General features: G+C 33.9%; 1 protein-coding gene across 1 annotated transcript in view; it reads left to right on the top strand.

Annotated features, from left to right (window-relative positions):
- The first annotated feature begins 10,275 nt into the window (after positions 1–10,275).
- Positions 10,276–12,349, top strand: part of LOC110452143 — a 35,631-nt gene continuing 33,557 nt past the window's right edge. The window contains exon 1 of the mRNA XM_021500540.1: positions 10,276–10,662. Within this exon, the coding sequence (XP_021356215.1) occupies positions 10,596–10,662 (67 nt within the window). The 5' untranslated portion in view covers positions 10,276–10,595. The remainder of the gene's footprint in view (positions 10,663–12,349) is intronic.

The raw sequence follows: 12,349 nt of genomic DNA, 5'->3' as shown, positions 1-12,349 counted from the left end.
CGGAAATACATGTGTGATAGTAATAACAGAGAGAAGTGCATGTGTGGTAGTTATAACATACAGAAATACATGTGTGGCAGTTATAACATACAGTACATGTGTTGTATGTAGTTATAACATACAGAAGAACTTGTGTGGTTGTGATAACACACAAAAGTACATGTGTGGTGTGAAAAGACACAGAAGTACATTTGTGGTTGTGATAACACAGGGATGTACATGTGTGATATTTATAACAGACGGAAGTACATGTGTGATAGTAATAACACACAGAAGTACATGTGTTGTAGTAATAACAGACGGAGGTACATGTGTTGTATGTAGTTATAACATATAGAAGTGCATGTGTGATAGTACTTACATACAGAAGTACATATGTGATAATAATAACAGACGGAAGAATATGTGTGATATTAATAACAGAGAGAACTACATGTGTGGTAGTTATAGCATACATAAGTACATGTGTGGTAGGATTAACAGAGAGAACTACATGTGTGGTAGTTATAACATACAGAAGTATATGTGTTGTAGTTATAGCAAACAGAAGTACATGTGTGATTGTGATACAACAAAGATGTACATGTGTTGTAGTAATAAGAGACGGAAGTACATTTCTGATAGTAATAAACGACGGAAGTACATGTGTAGTAGTAATAACAGAGAGAAGTGCGTGTGTGGTAGTTATAACATATAGAAGTGCATGTGTGATTGTTATAACATAATGTGTGATAGTAATAACCCACAGAAGTACATGTGTGATTGTTAAAACACACAGAAGTAGATGTGCAGTAGTTATAACATAGAGAAGTGCATGTGTGGTAGTAATAACAGAGAGAAGTGCGTGTGTGGTAGTTATAACGTACAGAAGTGCATGTGTGGTAGTAATAACAGAGAGAAGTGCATATGTGGTAGTTATAACATACAGAAGAACATGTGTTGTAGTTATCACATACAGAAGTACATGTGTTGCATGTGTGATAGTAATAAACGACGGACGAACATGTGTGATAGTAATAACACTCAGAAGTACATGTGTTGCATGTGTGATAGTAATAAACGACGGAAGTACATGTGTGTGATAGTGTTTACATACAGACGTACATGTGTTATAGTAATAACAGACGGAGGAACATGTGTTGTAGTAATAACAGAGAGAAGTGCATGTGTGATTGTTATAACAGAGAGAAGTGCATGTGTGATTGTTATAACATACAGAAGTACATGTGTGGTAGTATTAACAGAGAGAACTACATGTGTGGTAGTTATAACGTACAGAAGTGCATGTGTGGTAGTTATAACATACAGAAGTACATGCGTGATTGTTATAACATACAGAAGTACATGTGTGATTGTTAAAACACACAGAAGTACATGTGCAGTAGTTATAACATAGAGAAGTACATGTGTGATTGTTAAAACACACAGAAGTACATGTGTTGTAGTTATAACATACAGAAGTGCTTGTGTTGTAGTAATAACATACAGAAGTACATGTGTGGTAATTAAAACACACAGAAGTGGATGTGTTGTAGTTATAACATACAGAAGTACATGTGTTGTAGTTATAACATACAGAAGTACATGTGTTGTAGTTATAACATACAGAAGTACATTTGTTGTAGTTATAACATACAAAAGTACATGTGTTGTAGTTATAACATACAGAAGTACATGTGTTGTAGTGATAACACACAGAAGTGCATGTGTTGTAGTTATAACATACAAAAGTACATGTTTTGTAGTTATAACATACAGAAGTGCATGTGTTGTAGTTATAACATACAGAAGTGCATGTGTTGTAGTTATAACATACATAAGTACATGTGTTATAGTTATAACATACAGAAGTACATGTGTTGCTGATATAACATACAGAAGTGCATGTGTTGTAGTTATAACATACAGAAGTACATGTGTGGTAGTTATAACATACAGAAATACATGTGTGGCAGTTATAACATACAGAAGTACATGTGTTGTAGTTATAACATACAGAAGTGCATGTGTGGTAGTTATAACACACAGAAGTGCATGTGTTGTAGTTATAACATGCAGAAGTACATGTGTTGTATGTAGTTATAACATACAGAAGTACATGTGTTGTATGTAGTTATAACATACAGAAGTACATTTGTGGTAGTTATAACAATTATTAGTACATGTGTTGTAGTTATAACATACATAAGTATATGTGTGGTAGTAATAACATACAGAAGTACATTTGTTGTAGTAATAACAGACGGAAGTACATGTTAAATGTGTGGTAGAAATAGCACACAAAGGTTATTTTTATATAACTTACAAATGTTAATGTAAGGAATGAAATTAGTTATTTTAATATGCATGAGACCATAACAATATTGGCAATCTGAACATAATTACCATGAATCGCGTTAATTTGTCCAGAAAGCGAACGTTGTTATGACCTCATGAATGATGCGAAATTAAATAGTATTCCTTAAGTATACGTGATGAGTATGCTGTGGTACATGATAGTTATAATTATTTATCTATTTGATATTTGAAGCCATTATTTTTTTACAGTAAGTAGTACAACTTCATTTCCCGAATGCTATATCTCCGAAATTTGCCTATTGAGACGTCGAGTATGAGATTCGTTCATTCTTATGTGTCCTGTATTTTTAGAATTAAGGGTATCGTATATCAAGCCATATTATCGTATTCGTCCTTCTGTTTTTAAATTAATAGAGCTACTTTCTAGCAAAATTTTTAAACTTATTAGAAATTTAAGTAAGTACTTGATTCAAGCAACTGTTAAGAAAAGTCGTATATTATGAAATATAAGCTGTATCAAAGTCTTGCTATACACGTTTTGTTACTGTATAATGCGATTGAGATATATGTCTTTTACTTCACAATGAGTTATAATCTCATTTCATTATATAATATATAGTACTCGTTCTACGTATACCTGTATGATTGACTTTGAAGTTTTGTTATTTCCTAGAAATTCGGTTAGATTAAGGCTTTATTTGCATTATTTCATAAACAACTTAATTATGCTTCATAAGAGTCCGCTAAGTTACCTTAGGAAAACCTTAAAATTTTCCCCAACTTCCGACTATTTCATAAATTTGTAATGATTATGTACGGAATTGAACCTATTGCATATGTTCTCCACCATTGCACAAGCTATTTGTAAAATATTTATCTATATGTATATTTCTGTACGCCTATATGCAATGTGCATTTGGTAATAAATTGAATTGAGACATTGTCGTGAATTCTTAATTTTGCGAAATAAGGGACCATAACATATAATTGTTTTCGGGTGTAAACTGTGAAAAGGTCGTTGATACTTAGCACGATGATAGCTTGTATGCAGACAAAATAAGTTTGCAAACACAATGATGCGTCTCACATTTTGCTAAGGCCAAACAAGCAGTATTTGCTGTTTCCGTTAACCCTACCTAACCTAACTTTGTGTGCCTATCTTAACCTTTGTAAGGCAATTTTCAAAGAAGCACTGTTAAAGTCAAGATCACTCTCTTATATAAACCATGTAAAATTATTTGTTAAAATAAAAGTTTATACCTACCTACCTACCTACCTACCTACTTACCTACCTACCTACCTACCTATCTACTTACCTACCTACCTACCTACCTATTTACCTACCTACCTATCTACGCTATTTTTTTCCAACATGTTACAGGAAACACCTATATTTTTTGTCTGTCTTAAATACAGTCAATCACAAACTAAGGCCTAGCTACGCCCCTGCTGAGACCATTGTCTAAAATTTACTACATAAGCTAATTTGCTATTAAGTAGTAGAATGTTCACGTTGTCGTAAATCGTAAACTATTTTACATATATATCTATCTAAATTGCAGGTGGTAAGGGGCAGGGCCTTAGTAGGGGGAACAACTAGGTACAACAACAGTGTCGTTTGTTTTGGTGGGTTTACCTGAGTACCAGCGTAAAGGCTGACGATCACAATGTTTAGGTATTAAAATAGGTCCCTCTTAAATAGACTTGATCAAAAATGCTTAGACTTTCTATCAGCAGGGTTAAGAAATAGCAGAAAATTTACACATGGTCAGTCTTGACAGATGTTTACACATTTCGCGAACATGTCCCTATAAATTGACCCACACTTCATTCATAACTGTCTATCGTTATGCGTCATTCAAATAAAGGGAGACAACCAGTATTAGATCTGCTCGGCGGTTCTTCTGGTTCGATAAATAAAATCTTATTTGTTTTCTTTCAACTAAATTTAACGGTAAAAAAGGTCTTAATGAATTTTCAATAATTACTGCGACACACCATAATGTGTTTTATACACTGTAATTTGGTCGAGGTGACCTTCAACTCAAGTCAAATGTCAAAAAAGTGCAAACTTTCTTGCGAAATAAATTGTATTATTACAAAACCTTAATCTTGACAGGGCTGTTCATAATAAGATAATTGATTAAAACTTGAACATTACCTGTATCAACAACAAATGGTTTGCATTGCAAGATCTTTAGGCATAAAAATACCCACCTCCGAGTCAGAGTTCAAATACCAAGCCGGTACACGATGCATATTGCTGATAAGTGGAAACAGATGTTTTTGTCAGATCGCATCAAGAGAACTCGATCACCATACAAATATTAACTTTATTAGCAAAGGACGTTCCTCACGAAGAGAATTATGGTACAAAATTACGTTCATATTGCTTGGTAAAATAAGGACGGGTTTTGTAATATGGATTTTTTGTGATCTTTTTCTTTTTGTTTCTTTTTCATAATTAACTAGTGTAACGATATTGAAATCCTCATCCTATATTAACTGTAATGTAAAAGTATTAAATCTTAACTCAATTTGTTCATCACTTTCGCTTTCCGTCGGGAACCGTCGACATTTTCCGTAAACGAAGTATTTTCTCGTTTACGGAAAGTGCCGACGGTTCCCGATTGTTTCGCTCTGTGCATAGTCTCGTTCAACCAGACGCTTGATCACTTGTAACTATATTTGGCGTAGCTTGCGCAGGCAACAAGAGTCTGGTTGAACGAGACTACTCTGTGCAGAGAACGAAATAAGGGGACGTAACCCCTGCAGTATCGATGATTGTACTATGATTTGAAAGTAATTCAATCCTAATCCACATTTTCGTGGGATTTGAAAATATTACCATCTTAAGCCTATGCTTACTGTAATTTACTGTATAAAATGTTATCAATATTCCAACCAGCTTTTATTAACTATAGTGATAAACACAACTTTATATTTTTAATGAATGAATAATCACTTCAGTTTATCTTAGCTAAAACTGTATTCTTATGTGTCAGAAAACGACGGGCGTCCACACTACCGTAAATTATCTCAATGAATATTTTAATCGATTTAACTGTAATATCGATGAATGTATACTATGATAATACATAAATGCATTTTTTTTAACAATACATTCATGCGCTTAATAGTTTAAATGATGATTATATAGAAAGTCATTATATATACACTCTGTGATATTGTTTAAATGAATGAATTAAATCTAGAAATATATTAATATACTAATAGTTTTAATGTAACGTTGTATATAATTGTGATATATATATAATAGTATTGGAATAATGGTGTCTCGTAGGTCAACACTGGATACACGGTAGTCCAGTGGTAGAACGCCGGACTCGTGACCGAAGGGTTCAAGGTTCGACTCACGGCACTGTGTTGTATCTTTTAGCAATATACTTTACTCCGCTTGTTCCAGTTTACTCAGCTGTAAATGAGTATGTGGTTGGGCAGTGCTTGAATTGCTGAACGCTAGCTGTGAGCGCCGAAAAGGCAGCACCGGCTGTATGCTCCCCAGGGAGTTGAGAAAGATATTGTCTGGTTGCAAAGGCCCTTTAACAACGGATAATACTTTGTGAACCGCTTTGAGACGACCTACATAAGAACCTCGAATTAATATCATTATTATTAACACTGGCCAGACATTTCCTATGCATAGTTCTTAAACATTGTAAAAAGTGTTTTTTTTTAAACATGCATGTATTGAAATGTGTGACTCGTTAATACAATATTTATTATTATTTCTATTATTATTATGTATGTAAAAATATACCTCCCAACAAACTGCTTACTGTATTGTAATAGCTTAAAATTTTTGACAATGGGATGTGAGGGTTCTACAAGCCTAATGGTAACGTAGTATGAAGGAATTTCTATTGTAACCAAACTGTTAACTGTGATATAAAACTATAACAATCCCAAAGCACTGCTTCGTATGTTATGAGTGTATTACAGTTCTTAACAACTTTTTAGTATATTATGAGTGTATTACAATTCTTAACAACTGTGTGGTATATTATGTGTGTATTACAATCCTTAACAACTGTGTGGTGTATTATGTGTGTCTTACCATCCCTAACAGCTGTGTGGTGGATTATGTGTGTATTACAATCCGTAACAGCTGTGTGGTGTATTATTTGTGTATTACAATCCCTAACAACTGTTTGATATTTATGAGGGTATTACAATCCTTAACAACTGTTTGATATTTTTGAGTGTATTACAATCCTTAACAAATGTTTGATATTTATGAGTGTATTACAATCCTTAATAACTGTGTGGTGTATTATGTGCGTATTACAATCCTTTACTAACTGTTTAGTGTATTATGAGTGTATTACAATTCTTAACAACTGTTTAGTATATTATGTGTGTATTACAATCCCTAACACCTGTTTGATATTTATGAGTGTATTACAATTATTAACATCTGTGTGGTGTATTATGTGGTAACGTAGTATGAAGGAATTTCTATTGTAACCAAACTGTTAACTGTGATATAAAACTATAACAATCCCAAAGCACTGCTTCGTATGTTATGAGTGTATTACAGTTCTTAACAACTTTTTAGTATATTATGCGTGTATTACAATTCTTAACACCTGCGTGGTATATTATGTGTGTATTACAATCTCTAACAGCTGTGTGGTGTATTATGTCTGTATTACAATCTCTAACAGCAGTGTGGTGTATTATGTGTGTATTCCAATCCTTTACTAACTGTTTAGTGTATTATGAGTGTATTACAATTCTTAACAACTGTGTGGCATATTATGTGTGTATTACAATCTCTAACAGCTGTGTGGTGTATTATGAGTGGATTACAATCCTTAACAACTGTTTGATATTTTATGAGTGTATTACAATCCTTTACTAACTGTTTAGTGTATTATGAGTGTATTACAATCCTTACCAGCTGTGTGGTGTATTATGTGTTTATTACAATCCCTAACAGCTGTGTGGGGTATTATGTGTGTATTACAGTCCCTAACAGCTGTGTGGTGTATTATTTGTGTATTACAATCCCTAACAGTTGTGTGGTGTATTATGTGTGTTTTACAATCCCTAACAGCTGTGTGGGGTATTATGTGTGTATTACAATCTCTAACAGCTGTGTGGTGGATTATGTGTGTATTACAATCCTTTACTAACTGTTTAGTGTATTATGAGTGTATTACAATTCTTAACAACTGTGTGGCATATTATGTGTGTATTACAATCCGTAACAGCTGTGTGGTGTATTATTTGTGTATTACAATCCCTAACAGTTGTGTGGTGTATTATGTGTGTCTTACCATCCCTAACAGCTGTGTGGTGTATGATGTGTGTATTACAATCTCTAACAGCAGTGTGGTGTATTATGTGTGTATTGCAATCCCTAACAGCTGTGTGGTGCATTATGTGTGTATTACAATCTCTAACAGCAGTGTGGTGTATTATGTGTGTATTGCAATCCCTAACAGCTGTGTGGTGTATTATGTGTGTATTACAATCCCTAACAACTGTTTGATATTTATGAGTGTATTACAATCATTAACATCTGTGTGGTGTATTATGAGTGTATTACAATCCTTAACAACTGTTTGATATTTATGAGTGTATTACAATCCTTAACAACTGTTTGATATTTTATGAGGGTATTACAATCCTTAACAACTGTTTGATATTTATGAGTGTATTACAATCCTTAACAACTGTTTGATATTTTATGAGTGTATTACAATCCTTAACAGCTGTGTGGTGTATTATGAGTGTATTACAATCCTTAACAACTGTGTGGTGTATTATGAGTGTATTACAATCCCCAACATTTGTTTACTGTAATATAACACTGTTATAATCGTTTACAGACAGCATGTTTTTCTCATGGAAACATATGCTTTTCATGATAAAATATGAACTCAATGGGAGAAAAAGGTACCAAAATTTGTAATGAATGGTTATCATGTCTATCGAACTCCCATACGTTAATTTTCAAATAGTAAGGGAGAAAAGGTAAACATTGTGTATATATACAATTTGAAAATTAACTAAATAAATTATCATTCATTGGGACACCTCTGTCTAACACAAGATAAGGCAGCTTCTGTGAAACCCTTAAATCGCATTGATATATATATATATATATGACGTTGGTAGCATGAATTGTACTTTTTGTGCCTCAAAACGGCTTATGCCTGACAAGATAGGGCGCTATATAAAAATGTTGTTTATTTATCATTAGAATGGTAAAGACGTTTATATTTTATGCCTGTAATTTTTAGCTTAGTGCAAACATATTTATTTGGAGTGAAATGTAGATGTTATATGGTATGCTTACAGGAAGATAGTACCCTCCCTACAGCTATCCTTGCTATCCGGCAAAATATACTTGACGTAGCAAAACATTGTCACTATCAAATACCAGGGACGTATAGTGACCTATATACTGTCCCTGCAAATACCAATTGGATATTTGTTCAACGATTTATCATGATCAACGATTGTTTTTTTTCTTGTAGTTTGATATTAATATACAATTTCATTTTGGGTAAGTATTGGCTCATTGATATATTTACTTGTATTCTAATATCAACATACATATTAATTTTCTTGTATTTAGATTTTGACACATTAATTGTTGTTCTGCTCGTTTGATGGACATTGACGTTATTTGTATGTTCTCTCTGACAAACCAATACTATTTTGTGTTTCGTTATAAAATAAGAAACTTACGTCACACTTCTATAACTTTTAATACAAAAACAAATACCTTATCCTCACCAATAGGCCAATCATACAATAATACACATATACCTTATTTCACTATTGACAAAGACCCGGATGACACTTTCCGTAAAGTGGTCCAGTGTTGTAAACACTATCATATCGTGTGGCGTTAGTAAACTGGCTCTTAATATCGATAATTATTAACTATTTTCCGATCTATATTTGAATTTGAGCAAGTAAGACTTTAGGCTCTTGACTATAAATATTAGACTTTCTACAGTCCATGGACAAACATGTAGTCATATTGACTAGAACATATTCTACAGTGTGGAATAGAATTCCGAAGAGATTTGGCTCTTGATGTCTTTGTTTCGAAAAGTTCATCATGTCGGTTAGTAATACTTTTAACAACCAGACGCCATCTGTTGCGTTTTCGCCGAGACCTTGGTTCCATTATGATCAGAACACGGCGGTGTATTGGCACGCGCGCAAAGTTAATTTTCACAGCTGGGTGTTTACACTTGCTTAATGCATGTTTTCCAAAATAATTTTCCGGTTTCTTCTACAAAACATGAACAATTACATTGTAGGCACTTACTGTGAGTTTTTATTTTCCAGAATAAACAAATTATTTCGATATTATAAGTTATGAGATACTTGGCAAAGCCAGAGAGTATGTTCTGTGTTTATTCAGAACAGACCAGTATCCTGGCCCGTTTATATTTGTGACATGATCGAATCCAGCAGGGCTCAATCACTTCAAGTCAGAAAATTATAAGCTTCAAATTAAAATAACCTAAATTCATAGTCAATTGTATTTTCGTAAACATGTGATTACTTGATGAAATAAAAGTATCACCAAAAGAACGAACATTCAAAAATACTTTGATTTTATAAAACGATTGTATAACGATCAAGTGTTTTATATAATGACGAGTCAAGATAACAAGGCTTTAGATAACTTAGGTTGTGTTTGTATTGCTTTGTTAGCTTGACGAGATATGAACCAACACTTTTTAAAGTAATTTCCGTGGTATCCAACACAAAAATAAAAAGTGTTGTGATATTGGTGATTCTATAAGCATATTAACACATAGAGCACTCAACAAAATGTTACACAATCACTTTAATAATGATAAATACGTTACCAACTGATAGTTTACTTCAGTGCATAAAGTTGATAAGAAGTTTGGTAACAGAATCCAGGCCGACTAATCAGCTGTAGTGCAGCGTTGGTGAACACAAGTCACATGATCCTATCTCAAAACCTGACATTTTCCTGGTTCATTTTCTAAAAATGCAGAAGCATTACCAGACCATTTTGTTTTTGGTTTTTCATTCTAGTTTAAATTGCTTAATTGTAACAAATCAATCATTTCTTTTTAATTGTGGACAATGAAAAGACAGCGTTAAGTACCGGTTCGTCAATGAAGTGAACTGCTAGATAAAAGGGAGGAGAGGGAGTACCTCATGACAGGATCAACGATACACACAATACATGTTGCTAGTTGAAGTTCTGATTTTGCGCTTAATCATACTTACACCATGATTCCAACCGAGTTCACGATACACAGCTTGCCATGGAGATTTTTGTTGGATTAGTTGTCGTGTTGTGTCTCCATTCTGGGATATATGGCGACAAGAACGGTAAGTTTGTCCAGAGACCTAACCAACGACGTGTTACAGGTCACGCCATATTTATGTCCATTCTTAATATATGTTTTCATACCTTTTCATATCTTTTCATTGGTTAACAATTGATTTGAAAGTCATTGCCTGGCTCTAACAGAATTTCAGCAAACGACGAGACATAATATCAAACTTTGCTTCCTGTTGTTCTGTTGAGGAGTACCGGGTATTTTTGATAGTTAGTTTGGTTGTATAGGTTAAACGTCGTATCAACCGCTATGTTAATTTAAGGACGTGTGTTTTTGATAGATGTGCTCCGATGTCTTGCTCCATTTTGCATTAGAGTCTATCATCATTCCTATATCATATTTCAAAATTTCAAACTTATATTAAGAAAGGCTAGCGGTGATACCAGTTTATGACTGTTACCAATTTGTGATCATAATTTGTCAAAAACATTTTCTTGGGAGGAAAATGTGACAAAAGTTGAGTTCCTGGTAGAAAATATCGTTGTTGAGTTCGGCGGCAAGGTTTTCCTGCAAATTGTTGGCATTGCTATAATAGGACCAACTTGTGTCCCTGTTTTCATACGATTTTAAGAGCTTATCAGAACTGATAACGAAAGCCTTGCTTATTCCTCCACTTTTAGTGAAGATATATCGACGTTTTCTTGTCATTAAATATCAAGATCAATAAATCTTACCATAGATCTTTACAAGAAGTGACGGATCGTTGATGAGCGAGATCGATGATGGGCGAGATCGATGATGGCGAGATCAATGATGGCGAGATCGATGATGGCGAGATCGATGATGGCGAGACCGATGATCGGCGAGATCGAGGATGGGCGAGATCGATGATGGCGAGATCGATGATGGGCGATATCGATGATGGGCGAGTTTTATGTTTACCATCATGATATCATTGGGAAATATTCTATTTCTACGGGTGTTATGAAGATAGATAATTTTGATTTTAATCGTTAAGCAGTGTGCTTTGTGGTCTCGTTCTCACTATCCTAGCTCCTAACGTTGAGAACGTGAAATATCTTTGATTTGACATAGATTTGGATTACATGTGTCGTCATTGGAACAGAAAATATTGTCCTAGCCGACGCACCTGGTCTTATTTTCCGCTTACTTTTTAATGGTATTTATGTAAATATTTTCATATTTTTTCTATTAATTTATTTGGAGTTCGTTTTACTGCTTTATTAATAAAATCAGTATCTTTACACAATTTATAGTGTGCGATTCTTTACACTAGCCACACAGCAAGCCATACTCATTATACAAAAAGCAAATGACAACCAGTAATACCAGTGTGATTCACAAAACGACATAAAGAACAAACATGTATACACTACATGTCACTACACACTGACCTAAAATACATGTAGTCATTGTGCAATATCCAATAGTGATTCTATGACTATCGCAGGAGGGGGGCAAAAACCGCCTTGCCCTTGCATACATCAAGTAAGTAAACAAAATCCAATCATGATAAATGACTCTCCGAAGATTAAATATGAGTATATTTAAATATCCCCAATGCTTGGTGGAGATGAGGGGATGGAGGCGGGATAAAAAATGATCGAAACTTCTTACCTTTGGCCTCTGACAAAATTTGTTCAAGTGACGCTATCGCCTGTCACGTGACATGTGTTCTTGCCTGTAAAGCAGTAAACCGGTCACGGTATGTTTTA

This window comes from Mizuhopecten yessoensis, unplaced genomic scaffold (genome assembly GCF_002113885.1).
Source record: "Mizuhopecten yessoensis strain PY_sf001 unplaced genomic scaffold, ASM211388v2 scaffold81, whole genome shotgun sequence".
In the NCBI taxonomy this organism is placed as follows: Eukaryota; Metazoa; Mollusca; class Bivalvia; order Pectinida; family Pectinidae; genus Mizuhopecten; species Mizuhopecten yessoensis.
Note: the sequence above shows the minus strand (reverse complement) of the source record. Positions and strands in the feature narration are given on the sequence as shown.